Source organism: Antrostomus carolinensis, unplaced genomic scaffold (assembly GCF_000700745.2).
Source record: "Antrostomus carolinensis isolate BGI_N321 unplaced genomic scaffold, ASM70074v2 scaffold49866, whole genome shotgun sequence".
Lineage (NCBI taxonomy): Eukaryota > Metazoa > Chordata > Aves > Caprimulgiformes > Caprimulgidae > Antrostomus > Antrostomus carolinensis.
This window is the reverse complement of record NW_010324921.1, coordinates 1-16,059: the sequence shown is the minus strand read 5'-3', so window position 1 is coordinate 16,059 and position 16,059 is coordinate 1. Positions and strand designations below refer to the sequence as shown.

Below are 16,059 nucleotides of genomic sequence, written 5' to 3'. Positions count from 1 at the left end.
AGTGGGAAATTTACATCAAGCAAGAAATCCCTGTTCCTCAGACAATGTGACCCCTGCTGTTTTTCCCCTTCTGTCTCCATCCAGGAGCGCATGTGATGGAGCCTGTAGGATGCTTTCAGAGACAGGAAAAGAGCTAACCATCTGAAACAAAACACAGCAGATACGGTTATTCACTGATTTATGAAAGAAATGCTTAAGTATATTTACACCATAACTCTATTTGACACAAATATTTTTTCAGGATTTCAGGCTTACAGTGTCCTCACTTAAAGGAATTTATTTTTGCTAGATATCTTCCAATTATACTACTCTCATTTTCACTTTTTCTAAGGTGGCTTAACTGAATCTAAATCATTAAATCAGAATACACTTTGAAGCACTTAATTTAAAAGAGTCAAGCTCAAGTTAGCCACTACTACTTAAAACTGCACTCTGAGTTCTATGTAAATTGCTCCATATATAAATTAATCATAACAACCTGCATCGTGAATGCAGAATTTATCATAAAGATCATTCAGACAGATTAAGAGACATTTATATTGTTATTGAAACACAGACAAGAAGCAGCGGTCCCAAATAACCACAACAATAAAAAAATACTACACTTACAAAGCACTCAGCAAAACACCTTTATTTATTAATAAAGACTTGTTTTTAATCTCCAATTCCTTACAGTTACTATCTAGCTCCAGTCAGAGTACTACCGTCTGTTGCAGAGTACACTATAACTTCAAACAGATCACCTCCCTTTCCAAGATAATACAGTTCATGATGCTAAAAATCCATTATCCTAAGCCCCCGCCTTGGAATTCCATTCCATACTGAAAACAGGACGTGTGAAAAGTAGACAGTATGGCTTGGAGCTGAAGAACAACTATCACAACACAAGCTTATTCCACGTGTGTTAAAACATACACTCAAATGCTCCTGGTAAGTGTTGCAATAAACTGGCCTTCCAAAGTCTGGATTTTGAGCTTGATAATGCCAGCAACCTACAGTGTGATCCTAAGCAAACTCTTCTGTTACCCTTTGACCATCTTGTGTATTTACAATGTCAAATCTTTGTAACAGAGGTTTTCTTTTGACAGAGGCATAAAAATTTTCTTGCATAATGGTGCCCTATACCAGCAGGAACACTCTAGAAGTTGCTGTAATATTAGATAACGATAGACAAATTATAATATTAGGAGGCACAGAAAATGTAGGTTTACATTTAGATGCCTCTAACATCACCTGTACTTTTCCTATAATTACTAAAAGAGGGAAAAAAAAAGTTGTCCTCACCTGGCTAAATGTCCCTGATTCATGAGGTTTGCCATTTCTGCTGGAGAGACATCAATAAACCGGAGGAAAGAAAAACAGCTTTCTTCATTGATGCCTATGTCACAGAAATACTGAGGTTAGGCCAACACATTTCACAGACACTGATAACTGACAATAATAAACTTACTTCATCAATTCAAGACACACATTATCCGGCATACAAGAAATCTATGTGAATAAACAGGAAATCCTAATTTAATCTAGATTTTTTTAGAAAATTTAGAAATGTATAAATATTTATAAATACTGAAAATTTTATCTTAACCACTATTCAACATACAATGCAGAATGTACCAAAATGGATCTGTGAAAAATTCACATTAGCCTAAAGGGGCAGCATTAATCCCTTGAAGTAAATTAAAACAAGACAGGAGGAATGGAACAAGAGACTGCAGTAGGATTAAGCAGTGTCTAGATAACAAGTTGTCCATAGATTATTCTTCCAGCTGCTTCCATCCCTTCCTCATTGAACAAATGAAATATAAGTACGAGTACCAATGCTAACAGAATTCTAACAAGCTTTAGACTGGAAGAGGGTAGGTTTAGATTAGATATTAGGAAGAAATTCTTTGCTGTGAGGGTGGTCAGACACTGGCCCAGGTTGCCCAGAGAAGCTGTGGCTGCTCCTCCCTGGAAGTGTTCAAGGCCAGGCTGGATGAGGCTTTGAGCAACCTGGTCTAGTGGAAGGTGTCCCTGCTGATGGCAGGGGGGTTGGAACTGGATGAGCTTTAAGGTCCCTTCCAACCCAAACCATTCCATGATTAAGTTCTAATCAGATTATCTCAGAGGACTAACTCATCTGGCCTCTCAATCCTTCCTCCAGAGTTAAACATATTACAACATCACATGCAAGTGTGCAACTCAACTTGCTTCCCAGGACTGTGAACCTACCCTTCCTATGGAAGAGAGACTGCTGGATGTGGTCTGGTGCAAAAGGCGAAAGTAAAACCCGTAACCACCTGAAAAGGAAAGCAATAAAACCAAACTAAATCACTAAGAAGGTGTTAACACATGTAATGCTCAATCACACAATCAGCAGAAAAAGCAGAGTAACCGTTCAGCTCTTCATTATAAATACTGCAGTACTCTGGATATCTGGAATTACATGGCAGGAATTGAAAAGCATCATCAGTCCACATGTTCTGTTGTTAATTTGACAATGCAACACACCATTGCTCTGGAATTGCATTTTTTATTGCTGTACAACAGTTAGTCTCATCTTCAAACATGGCTTTCTCATCTCTGCCCTGAGCATTTCTCATAACTGAATGCAAACAAAATTAATTAGGGATTGCGACAGTCAAAGAAAACAGCAAACTGCACTCGAGCAGCTTCTATGCATCCAAAGTAAGCATTAAAAGCTGTCAAGGCACTAGCAGATGCTCACAATATATCATATCACAACAGAGATACACTGATAGCTTCCTTAAACATGAAAATTCACTGAAGGGAAACCAGTTGGTTTTTTCCTTTTTTTTTTTAATAATTCTTTTAAAGCATAATTCTATTACACATCATCAGCAACAACTCTAAATTATTTTTTCTGTCTTTCTTATTCAATCAAAGTGATATCTGATGATCAGGATTCCACTAAGAAAAAGCATCAGATATCAGATGCTTTACAGCTGAATGAACGAAAGAAAACCAGGAATGCATCGCTTGGCCAATGTCATTTAAGCACATCAGGTAAGGGTGTTAATTAGCACTTACAAAGCTAAAATAAGTCTAAGTAATAATACTAAATATGCTAAGCTGGAGAGGAAGTGGAGTAGGCTTGCCTGTCCCGTGAGTGGTTAAAGACCCTGATCTGTCCGTGACGGTAGATGAACTTTGAAATCTGGTATGGCTTTAGGGAGATGTGAAATGGAGACCAAGTTTCTTGTCGCTCAAACAGCTCTGGGTGATTGCACACCTACAAGAAAGACAGCATGTCAAACACTCAGAGGCATTAATTTAGTCCAATGCAGTATTTACATCCCACATCAACTATGACTATTGATTACTAAAACTTTAATATTGATCAGTATGTCACAGCTGTTTTAGTCTATCTACTCAAGTTTGTATACTGCATGGTATCCTTTCCTATTCACATGACAGCTATCGCCTCTTCTTCCCAAGTGAATGATTTCCTTCAACAACCAAGCTGGAGCCAAACCAGTTAGTGGACACATGCACCATTTAGCTAAAGCTCTTTGACCCCAACATCATCCTACACTGCATGAGAAACCCAACTGAACTGCATGCAAATTTGCTTGCCTATGCCAGATTTTTTTTTTATATGGTGTTTTCCAGAAGCCGTATTTTAGTTCTATGCTCATGAATGATTGTACTTTTAAAAAAAAAATATTATTTTAAATAGCCTTACCTTCCTGAACTGCATGACTAGATTCATGAGACTACTAGTGGTGGTCTGTGCTTGCTGAGTAGTGCCCATTGAGGACTGCAGGAGGTCATCAATAGAGATTTTGTTTTTCAGAGCTTGGTACAACAGCTTCTGTCGACTTGTCTGCTGGCAGTACATAAGAATTTCAATCTGCAAAATAGTAACAAAGATTTAGCCTTTTCTATCTCTGAAATGAAGGATGACCACATCAGTAAACACAAAGCAAAGAGAAACATATCTTAAAAGAAACATAATTTTCTCAAGAAATACATATATAGGCAGTCACGTTCATATCTCTATTTCAGGATCCAACCTGGGAAGGATTTAACATACAAGTGTGTTTTGGAAGGCTTAGGTAATGATGTAGGAGACAGAACTTTAGAAGTACGTGAGCACAACTAAATAAACAGATACATTCATAAGAACCTCTGAAAAAATCACATCTTCAGCTGATCACTTTAAAATCTGACCTCAATTCTACCATCCTAGTGCTAAAATGCTGCCCATTTAGAGCCATCTTAAACTGGTGTCAGGGGCCCATGGTAACAACAGGTTCATCACATATCAACAGTGTCTGTGGGAAGTTCTAGTTTTAAAATTAATAAGCACATCGAAACAAAGTAGATGTCTCTTAGCCAGTGGTCCCAAAACCTGGAGACATGTTGACCACAAGATCATCAAGTATTGCTAATATCCACTTGAAATTAAAGAGACTAACAAGAGAGTAAAGTATGGTGTTGTCATAACGCATTTCTTGCTCTTTAAAAGCAAGCAAAAAGAATCCTAAATCCATGCCAAATCCTTCACAAAGGCAACTGGAGATGTTTATCACCCAATCATTGCTGTATCAATCTCCTTCACTTCAATTAGTGATACTTCAGTCAAGTTAATAAGGCTTAAAGATTTTTTTTATTTGTAACTGTTAAAATATTTTCCCTAGAAGAAAAGTTTATTAATTAGGGGTTCTTTGGTTACATTCACATCTAATGAGATTGCTGCCACAACCTGGTGCCAAAAACTGACGGTCTGTGAAAGGTCTATGATGAAATTTCAGGTATGCAGACTGCCAAATGAGTTTGCAAGAACCAGATTAGAAAACAGAGCTATGACAATAAAGTTGAAATACTCATTCTAGATAAATACTTTTTCTCACCTTATCTGACAGCTCATTTTCCACATCCTTCTTGATTCTTCTCAACATGAAAGGCTTCAGGATCATGTGCAAGCGAGACAGTTGATCTGAAATACAAGGAATGGGGAAGAAGGAACAATTACTTCACCAAAGAAGAAAACTACATGATGTTCTACTACGAATTAAGTCCCCTACTGCTCAGCCATTTCCCCCTGTGTGAGTTATTACAGTACAGAGTTGGCATTTCTCTGTTGATTTTTCTTTTTTTAAATGAGTGCTGAGCTACACTGTTTAACTTATGAATCCAAAGATCTACTTCAAAGAATGAATTTCTAAAGCATTTCATGTGTTCTATATTCCTCTGGGCTGAACAATGTGAGCTTAAATTTACCTCTCACTATTAGAGAGGAATAAAATTTCAGATGAGACATTGCTAACTCATGAAAATAGATCATTACAGTTTTAAGTCTCACCCTCCAAAACTATAGCATCACAAAACCAGGGCATACTGCACTGACAGACAACTGCAGTCTTTACGATACTCTGTAAAAACAATGTTCTGGGTATTTGAGAACTCAAAGCCTTTGCTTTTGTGACAAGTTCCAACTGTACTGTGTCGTACTCCAACTACAAATCAGCTATTTTACCCTGCTAGAGGGGTAAGTTAGATTTTTCTACATAATTATCCCCTAAAATTTACTATGGAGATTTTTTTTTTTTATAAAGATTTTTTGTGCTTTTCTTCTGGTGTTCAAAAGGTGTTTAGTGCTTTGTGTAATAATTTTTATGTCTAGAGCTTGTAACACACTCAGATCTCCAAGATTATGTGCTCTGTAGAAACTTAGAAATATTTAAAATATTTGTTCTCCTGTGTTTGGGACGGAGAAGGACTGAAGACAAGTAGTAAATCAACGTTTTCACTACACGTTTTTCTATTCATTACACATGCTACATTACAGTCAGAAACACAAACTTTGACATAAACTATGGAGAACAATTGGTAACTTTCCAATCCCATTATGCACTCTCTGCTTTAGAAGACATTTCTCATACAAAAAATGAGAGATCCTGTTTATTCGTTATTAGCTGGAAAAGACAACAGATTTTTAATATAAAAACTACTGCAGTTACACACTGCACTCACTCTCATCAATGGCAGATTTGTTCTCTGCATGGCTTTCTATGTCCTTAGAAAACCACTCATTGAACTCTTCATGGGAATCAAACAGTGTTGGCATGATAAAATGCAGCAGGGCCCACAACTAAAAGGAGAGGAGAAAACAGTAGATCAGCAAAAGTCATCCTACTGTGGACAAGGAAAGTGGGGATCCTAAACCCTTGCAGCTCTTTATGAGCAAGATCACTTTACTAGATCATGAGACATGGCAAAATTAAAAAAAAAAAACCACAACAAAAAACCCCAAACAGCTGCATCCTCTTCCCACCCTCCCTCCCAGACAAAGCCAGGTATATCAACTTAACAAAACACCATTTGAAAGCAGTGTGAAACACAGCACAATGATTTGCTTCTGTTGGCTGAAAAGCCACAAGAATTAGATTTTATCGTGTAATCTAGGTTATTACTGACCATCCAGTATCTTCAGTTTTCATTTTATTTGAACGCATAGCGCGCTTCCAAATTGTCCCCTCCCAGAGCTGATTCCATGTTTGTTCACCAGTGGTATGCTACAATAGGCATGATCCCACAACCACACAAATACAATGTTTCTCAACTGTTCACATATATTTAGTATATATTCTTGTTATAAACAAAATCCACTCTTGTGAGCTCTGGAATACCTCAGCCATCGTGTTCTGGATTGGAGTCCCAGTCAACAACAATCTATTTCGACACTGGAACTGTAGTAGGATCTTCCAACGAACACTGATGAATAAAATCAAGAAAAACCATTAAAACTTTTCTGTAGAAGGATATGAAATGTAAGGTATTTTAAGACCAATTGCTTTCAGTGACCTTCCCAAACGATTTTTGGAGGTCACTGGGTAAAACTATCACAGCTACTCCTCAGTCTTTCGAAAGACAATGACAGGAAGAAGGAGCATTTTACAAATTACAAAGAAACGTGCACAATTTATTTTTTTTCCTAAGTATCTTTTTACTCATTTTTAATACAAATACTTGGATACTAATAAAATCTCATAATGAAAATAACTAACTTCCCAAAAGAAAGAGTTATTAATCAAAATGTCATGTATTTTTCTGACTTCACATCACTGTGTATGGGCTCCTGTGGTGGGAGTGCTGAGCTACACATTAGAATCCCCTTAGAGGGGCAGTTTCCAAAGAATGGTGGAGACAGACTTCAGTCAGAATGAGTTTACATCTAAAGCAGCCTTTAACTCACCATGTACAGTGGCAACTTGGGCAAAGGTTACGGGAAAGCAATTAGAGAAGGAAAGACTGACAAATCTATTACTTGAAAACAACCAGAAAACTTTCTGGCACAGAGTCACAGGACAAAGATTGGGCTTTATTGCAGCCAACAGTATTCACAGGGTTCTGACCTTCATTTGTGTCTGGAAGTGCCACTGAAGGAGGAATCAAAATAATGCATTTAACGGAGCCAATATAAGCAGTACACACTAAAAACTACAGGCTGCTCACTAGGCAGAATTCTGTGAGTAGTCAGGAAAGAAGGTGAACAGCATTTCACACTGTTTTGTTTAACTATCCTGTACTCCATGCAAGTTTCTTCTCCACAATTAACTTTAAAATTCCATTTTACATATCTGAAGGAGGAAAATCTAAATGCAAAAAACCACTGGATCAATCCAGTGAGTTACACAGATACTTAATGAGGTCAGACACTTAAAGGGTCTTACGTGTGTCAATTGTAACTTCTATCAATTTGTGTAATCCTGATGTTTTCTCAATATTCCTTCAAGAGGTTGATACAGAGGGCAGATTTTGTTTCCAGTTAATTTATTACCTGGAGCTACTCTTGAGTGCTTGCGCTTCATCCAGCACCATATATTGCCACTTCACTCGCTGGAAATACTTCACATCCTGTACTACCAGCTGGTAACTGGTAATCACCACGTGGAAAGGAGCGTCCTGAGTATACAATGTCTTCTATACCCACAAAATAAGAAACAAATGTTAACATAATGTAAATACATTGTGCAGAGTTCACTTGTGTATACTGTAATTTCAGAATTCTGTTTCATAATCCTTTCTCATTAATACTGCATTTTTTCCCAGCTGACTTTTTAAATTAATTACAGCATGGTTATTCAACTGGTGGATCTGGATTTCAGCCCATTAGTCCCTGAACAATTTCAGATGCTTCTTAATGTGCCAGACAAGACCCAGGCACTGAACACTACAAAATGCTGCTGTTAAATTAGGAACAATCTGACAGGCCTGCAGGGATGATAGACTTGGGCACCCTGAGTTATGTTACTCAAATAGAATAAACAGTCCTTGACATTAAACCTTTCTGCTTTATTTACAGAGCTCTAGTTTCTCCAACCAAACTCCATACTGCCCTGAATTGCCCTGTACTGTATTGCTCTCCAGCACAAGAGAATCATTTTGCCTACTACATGGATGAAGAAACAGAACTCTGTATCTACACATCATTTAGCTTGGTGGGGTGTAGCAACAGTTTCTGGTTTACTCTTTAAAAATAATAAAAATGCTTGAAGCACACAGGCATGCTGGTATTACCTGACTCCAGAACTTCCTGATCACCTTTCTATCATGGGGATTTCCCCAATAGGGTAGCACCTAGAACAGTACAAAAGTAGAAAGACATTATTTTCAAATAAAGATACACATGCTCTAAAATTTTGTACTAAGTATTCTACAAAACGAGACAGACCTCTTTCTCCAAAACAACAAAAAGGGAAATTATCTTTCTGAACACAGAAAAAAATCAGAAAGCACTTAAAAATACTTAGAAACAGAGTACTTCAGGCAAAGGTATCAAACAACTTATGCCTAACACAAAGACTAGATTAAGTTATGGTGAGAATCTCCAAATGCACAGTAGCATGTTATGCCTTCTCGTCAGGCTTTTCTAAAAATTAAAAATTATACTTTTAAAGGGGTCTGCCCTCAACTGCTACAGCTAACCCCAGAGGACTAGTGGGCTTGTTCTCCTGTTTAATGTTACTGGTTGTCCTATTGCTTTTGTATTTCAGAACTGTCCCCAAAAATCTGAGATAAAGTTAAAACATCTGGCCTTTACAAATTTTATATAAGAATTCTGAAAAGTATGGACTAATGTTAGAGAAATCTGTTAATCCATCTATAGTTCAGAATTTCATGGGTCCTATTACTCAGAGCGGATCTTTGTGGTGCACGGAAACCAGCTACTGGTAAATAATATTGTACTGCCATCTTCTGCCTGATTAAAAGACTACACCCAACTCAGACTGAAAGGGAGGAAAGCTGGTTTCTGAGGCTGCTAAAGGTCTTAAACATCCATCAACTAACAAGCTTCAAATTTCAAAGTGCCTTTAGTTGAATATTCCTCCAGCTGTTCTGAAATAAGGATGCTAGTAAAAACAGTAGACTAAAAAAGCTATTTGCCTTTTAGTTTACATATTCTGCCATGGACCTGAAGAAATTAATTCACTGTGATTTGCTACAAGCATAATTAACTCCACACTTCTGTATGATGAGAAGCACTTGTGTATGATTAGAAGCAGGAACAAAACTGTTTGAAAAAGACTGACTAAAGTTGTAAACGTGTAACAATCCTAAGTTTAGAAAAATTATTTAAAAAAAAAAAAAGTTCCATTCCATGGATGAGGGAAACATTATTATGCAATAAACCCAACACCACCTATATAATGACAGAAACAGAATTTCTTTTTTAAAATCAAAAAAGGGGAAGTTATCTGTTCACGAGCATCTTGGCTGCATTTTTTAAACATTTTTTTGTTATTTTATTCATGAGAAAGAGAAAGTATAAACAGTTGCTCATCTATTCAGTACAATGAACTGATTAAAACAAATGAGAGTAAGTGGGTAGAATGGCCAACTGCTCCAATGTTTTCTACTCCAGGGTTTCTAATCAGGGCTCTTATTGTTATGGGCTGTGCAAATACATAAATGGATTATTTTTAGGGATTTTTTTAAAGTAACTCCTCACTAACTTAAGCATTTCTATTTCTTCATCAGTTTCTTTGAAGTCTCAGTAATCCAAATTTATCCCAAAATATAAGCCACTTGAATAATCCAGTAGTGAACTATGTTCTAGTACAACTTCTCCTCATATAGATATCTCAAACTAAACACCACCATAACCAACATATGGTCTCATCAGGGGTCTGCAGAACAACCTATTTGGTAAAAGGCAACTCCTTTAATACTGCCCTACCCCAGATCAAGAAATCAAATATTACTTAGTTTTTCCTCCATCTTATTAAGTAGTCAAGAGATTCAAACAATTAGCTTGGATGTTACTGGTATCCTGGCTACTTATAACTAGGTGTCTTTCACTGTTCTTATATGTTGTCTTAATGAAAATCAGATGTTTAAAAAAAACTGATTTAGATTTTTTCTATCAAAAGTTACTCCACTAACAACTCAAGTATTTAAACTATAATCTGTTCTTCTTTGCAGATGTAACTGCAAGCTTCTGACACTTTTGTCTATCTTTAATTCCAAAATTTCAGCACTATTTCAGTGGTCCACGTTCTTTTCAGATCTTCTTTTGCAACACTCCAATGTTTATCACAGAGGAACAGGTAAGCAGCTTGTCCTTCAGTAACTGATTGCTCTTTGCTTTCTATTTAATATGCTGTCACATTCACAATATACCTGAATAACTCCATTTGTTTTCTTCTAATCATTTTGTTCTTATCTATTTGTGCCTCACTTCTCTCCTTCCTCTTGACTACTGGTTGTATGTCTAGGGTTCTTCTATTTTTCTGTAATAACAACCACATTCTCTCTCCTTCTAATCTGTTTACAGTTCAGTTTTGTTCACATACAATCGCTCTCCTACCCAAATTGATGTGAATTACTGAAAACAGTGCTCCAACCCTAAAGACAGTACAGAAGACTGAAATATTATTCTTGTATCTGCTGCCAGCCTCACACATTAGAACTGAACGTCCACTCCCTGCCCCACTTCAATTCCCCCTTGAGAGGGTGTCTTCAACTTGATACAAAGTAAAAATCATATGATTCAAGTAAGAACATTTTTAAACCACAGATAATTTAATGCTCCAGAAAAAAACAGAATGATGGATAAAAAAAAGAAAAAAAAATCAGAAATCAGGCCCATTACAGAGTTTCAAATTCCAAGGTAATTAAGCATCCAGATGCAGCAAAGAACTCAGCATTGAGAAAACAGAAATAATTTTCTTGCACATGGTTATTACCTTAAATTTAGGTACAAATCTGGCAAACTCCTGGTGCCAGTTGTTAAGAGTAGACGCAGGTGAAATTATTAAAAAAGGTCCCCAGATGTTCTCTCTCTGGAATATACACATAAAAAAAAAAGACACCTAGAAATTAATTGGGGGGAAAGGGACACAGAGACAGTCTGATACAGCTTTACAACTACTAAATGACAGCAGCTACATAGAGAGGCAACCATATGGAACATAATAAAGCTTCCTCCCAGCACAGCAGGGTGACACAGAATCAAATAGAGCAGATGTAATGTTTAACTCAGACTTATTTCATAACAGCAAACCAGAACAACCACCGCTGTTTCAACCTGCCTCGCTCCTCCGTTTCTGAAAGTTGCCACCTTCACGTTGCTAACAGCTCCCATCAATTTGGGGAGGAAAACAACTTCAGGTGGCACTGACAAGCTTTGCTCCATCACACCACATCAGAATGCCCTCTGGTGAATAACAAAGTCGGGCCATTAGTGCATTGGTGGTTACAAGCTGGCAGAAGGAAGAGCCAGAAAATAATAAAAGCCCTGTGTAGGCTTCCAAAAAAATCCCGAGTTGCAGTGCAACAGGGAAACAAGCCGACACTGTTATCTCTTCCACACAGATGAGCTCAAGAGCCTTTGGCTCTGCACACTCTTCCACTATTTTGGCTGACAGTGCCAGCAAACTGGTATTAAAAAGAACATGAACAAACACACATAAGCGTCACTTGGTCACTACTGCAGATAGTTCTGCTCTCAGTATCACTTGGTTGTTATCTCCTATTTGAGGCAAGTGACTGCATGCTGATCCACTTTTTTTTTTAAATAAAGATATCGATTTCTGCATAAAGAAGTAAGCTCCTGTTGCTTTTTCTGTTTTGTTTGTCTGCCCTGGCACAGAAGAATAACTATGCTTCCTGGAAAAAACCCCACAAATATGGAAATCAACATTGATTGCCACGAAGCTCAGAATTTGGGCTTCATTTCTACAAGTCTCTCTGATTTGTAAAAGTCAGTGAACCATGAAGTCTAAAACTTGTTCTCTTACCAGGCTTTCACACTAAGTCCAAGTGAAAAGATACTACTCTGTGAATAAATGAAAATTCCATTTTTATTTATATATATACTTATACAAACACACACACACACACATACATACCTAGGTACACACACAGGTACTTACACACACACCCTTTCAAAGGCATAGCTTTAAAACAAAGGGAAATGCCATAGCTAAAATGCTTTTTAAGACATTTAAGCTTTATAATCCAGGATTCATTTCAAACACGTGAAAAGTATGCATCTTCCACCAAGCATGCAGACCAGGAATCAGCTATAATCCACCTACCTCAGCCAGGTGTGCAAGGAGAGCAATACTTTGTACTGTTTTACCCAGACCCATTTCATCTGCCAGGATTCCATTGATGCCCTGCAAAAGATCCAGAAATTAACACCTTTCGCTCTACTACTTTTCAGTCCATACAGGACCAGCAGAATGGCTGGCACTGAATTTAGGGGGAGCAGCCCCGGTGTAACAACTCTGAAACACTGTATTGTCTCCTATGTCTTCTACTAAAAGATAACTTCTCTCAACTGTACTTTCATTCATTTCTCAGGCTGATTTTTTTCCTCAGCCTGTCTGCCCTTTGCAGTCACATTGCCAACTGGGGATGCACATCAGGACAAGGCTGCCTGCAGTTTGCCAGCTGACCAAAGCCTGAAACACTGAAAGTTTCCCTGGTGTATAATCTAAGTGATAAACAATTGTATAAACACCCACATAAAGAACCTTGAACTTAATACCCCATTCAAAGTTGTTATTTCCAAAATAATCAAGAAATTGATAGGTGGTTTACATAATATTTTCCTTTCTTCTAAAGACATTACAGATTTAGTATGTGCACTCTATTTCTAAAACCATTCTTTTTTTCTTTGACCAAGTTTACTCTAATTACTTAAATCATTCTAGAAGTTCTAAAAATCTGCAAGATGTACTAAGATACCTGCTCATATAGGTTGGCCAGCCAATTCATGCCTTTCAGTTGGTAACCTTTCAGTTTTCCATTGAAAATAGTAGGCTGTGGAATATCTTCTCCTGCCCGGATAGATGGGTTTGCTAAACTGTAGCTCTCTCCAAAGCCGGTACCAGACTTGTTAGCAGCCCGCAAAGCAGCTGCCCGACTCTCCTTTGCATCTTCATCAAATGATCTGGTCTAAACAGGAAAAGGAAAGTATGCATAAGATGATGAACACATTAATTTATGAAGAAACTGTACAGTAAAAGGTTTTATACTTCACATTAAGACACAGGATATCTGACAGAAAAAAAAACAGCCTGCTCCTATAGCCTAAATCTTTATATTCTGTTTTTCTACCTATTTAGCACAGAAAGTGGCAATGGAATTAAATTCTGATCTGGCAGCCAGGATTTCACAAACCTCCTTGACTTGAAAGACCCCGGTTCTGTGGCCTTTACCCAATTACTCTGCTTTCTTTTCTACTTCATGGATCCAAAAAATACATACCCGGGCCTGATGAATCTGGTAAGCATCCTCAGCATTCTTCAGAGCTTGAGCCTTGTAATAGTTACTGTCTGAAAACAACATCTCCATGTTAGAGCTCTGCAGCAGCAACCATCAAAACTAACACAAAGGTAAATTCCAGTAATTATTCAGTGCTTCTCACATAGAAAGATTTTTTGCTTGAAATAGTAAGTTTGCACAATAACATGCAGAGTACAGTAAATTTCAAAATGGTGCACAGGAAGGATTGTACATGAATCACTTACCATAATCTTCTTGGGTGATGTTGACTACTACTCCTCCACCAATATCAATCTGCCTTTGGGTAGAGCTGTCTTCCAGTTTGCGTAGGATTTCCTCCTGTATTCCATCATGCCCAATATCTCGTTTACGACTCATAAAATGGGCATATAATTCAGTTTGTGTGATCAGGAAGTTAAGTTTTCGCTGTTGCCTCTTAGCCTAAGAGAAAAGCATTTACAAAAAACAGATGGAGGGAAAAAAAACCCAAAACAAAACAGGACAAAGGTTAAATGTTTAAAATATAATTAAAGAAAAAAATTTTAATCTAATAATATATCAACCACTAATCTATCTAGGTTATATTACGCACATCACTGTGATATAAAAATGCTTCAATACTAGTTGTATATAAGAACACTGACCACCACCGTAAACCCCTATATTAAAATATAAAATTGTTATAAATGAAAAGCTCTTTTAAATTCAGTAATCATGGCAAAGAGCACCATAATCTAACAGAAGAAAGTTTAAAAGTTTTGTTTCCACTGAAAAATTAAAATATTTAATTAAAATAAACAGGATTTTAGTGGTCTACAGTAAAAGAAGTGAACAGCTAAAAGAATCTCTCCTGACAACCTAACTCCAACATTCTCTTATTTATTACTAAAGAGAATTATGGTTGAACACATGAAATGCACCACTGGGTAGTACAGTTGAGATGTTATCATGGTTTGGGGTTCAGCAAGACGTTGCAGAAACTCTATTAATTCTTAGGTTCTGGTTAAAAAATGCTATAGTAAGAAGTTGTGTATTAATCTAAGTCAGCTGAAACCCTCAAAAAATGCTTATGAACTTGCAAGAATGAGAGGAACACAATAAATAAAAACATAATTTGAGCATAAAACTAAATATCAGGTGCTCTAAAGATTCAACCTTAGTTTATCACCACACATGTAAGGTAACAATCATAAATCCACTAGAGCTTTGGCATGAAAGCTTTTTCTTAAATTCAACCCATCTATTACTCTGTAAGGGAGTCCATGAAGCTGTCACTTGATCAACAACAACAACAACAAAAAGCACTAACAGAAAAAATTTGTGCCCTATATATAAATTGTGATATCAGTTTACAGCAGGGGGAAGAAAAAAAAAGAAAATTCAATGTGAATGAAAAGGTGGTTTGTCTTCTGGACCCAGAATGATGTACAAGCCACCACAAAAGCCTGGTCCTTACTAACACTGAGTTATGTATGTCTGTCAGACACTTTGCTTGTCTAATCCTTTCCTCCACTTCATTCACTTGTAAAGAATTTATGCAGTTTGAAGGCTTTTTTATCAGCTCTAACTAACACTAGAAGAATTATATAAAGAATTTTAAGATAGCAGTAGAAGTAAATACCACTGAAATAGAACAAATAACTGAATTTCATGGCCTGGATTTAGAAATTTAAATTATCTGGTCACTTCTGTGTCTCCCCAACAGATTAATTATCATCAATCTGTGGTTTTGCTGTACCTCTCTCATCTCCTCATCCAACTTCCGTTGCTCCAGAGCCTCTTTCTCAGCTCGTTTGCGATGTTCTTTTTCCACCTTCTCATACTTTTTCCAGTAGAGAAGCATCTCCTTGGTAAGACGACGTGCTCGTGGTAGAGTTTCCTTACAGTTTTTCTGGGCCTGGATAGCAGCTCGACGTACCTCCCTCATGCACTGATGGGCAAGCTAGAGAGAAATAATGTTTTGGTAACAGTGGTAAAATGGGCAGATTTTAAAGGAAGTCAGCAATAAACAACATCAAATTTAATTACGATCAAGCCTGATCCTTCAGAAGAGAAAAACTGTGATAACTTATTCAGCAGTAATGCTTTTGAAATGGTATGAGAGAACGTGAACTTCCAAAAACCTCCCGAGATGGTGGAGAAGATAAAAACTGAAGGCAGTTTTTAGGACTAGTATTATTCAATATATTCATAAATGACCTGGATGAGGGAGCAGAGTGCACTGTCAGCAAGTTTGCTGATGACACAAAGCTGGGAGGAGTGGCTCACACACCAGAGGCTCCGCTGCCATCCAGAGAGACCTGGACAGACTGG

The 16,059-nt window shown here is 37.3% G+C and overlaps 1 protein-coding gene across 1 annotated transcript in view; it reads right to left on the bottom strand.

Annotated features, from left to right (window-relative positions):
• Positions 1-15,688, bottom strand: part of LOC104527360 (chromatin-remodeling ATPase INO80) — a gene marked incomplete at both ends in the record, with an annotated part of 33,128 nt that extends 17,440 nt beyond the window's left edge. Inside the window, 16 exons of the mRNA XM_010171056.1 lie at positions 1-141; positions 1,285-1,378; positions 2,215-2,282; positions 3,102-3,235; positions 3,689-3,856; positions 4,860-4,945; positions 5,983-6,100; positions 6,639-6,723; positions 7,790-7,932; positions 8,530-8,589; positions 11,199-11,294; positions 12,552-12,632; positions 13,207-13,416; positions 13,729-13,796; positions 13,992-14,187; positions 15,485-15,688. Coding sequence (XP_010169358.1) covers positions 1-141; positions 1,285-1,378; positions 2,215-2,282; positions 3,102-3,235; positions 3,689-3,856; positions 4,860-4,945; positions 5,983-6,100; positions 6,639-6,723; positions 7,790-7,932; positions 8,530-8,589; positions 11,199-11,294; positions 12,552-12,632; positions 13,207-13,416; positions 13,729-13,796; positions 13,992-14,187; positions 15,485-15,688 — 1,952 coding nt within the window. The remainder of the gene's footprint in view (positions 142-1,284; positions 1,379-2,214; positions 2,283-3,101; positions 3,236-3,688; positions 3,857-4,859; positions 4,946-5,982; positions 6,101-6,638; positions 6,724-7,789; positions 7,933-8,529; positions 8,590-11,198; positions 11,295-12,551; positions 12,633-13,206; positions 13,417-13,728; positions 13,797-13,991; positions 14,188-15,484) is intronic.
• Between the last annotated feature and the right edge of the window lie 371 nt (positions 15,689-16,059).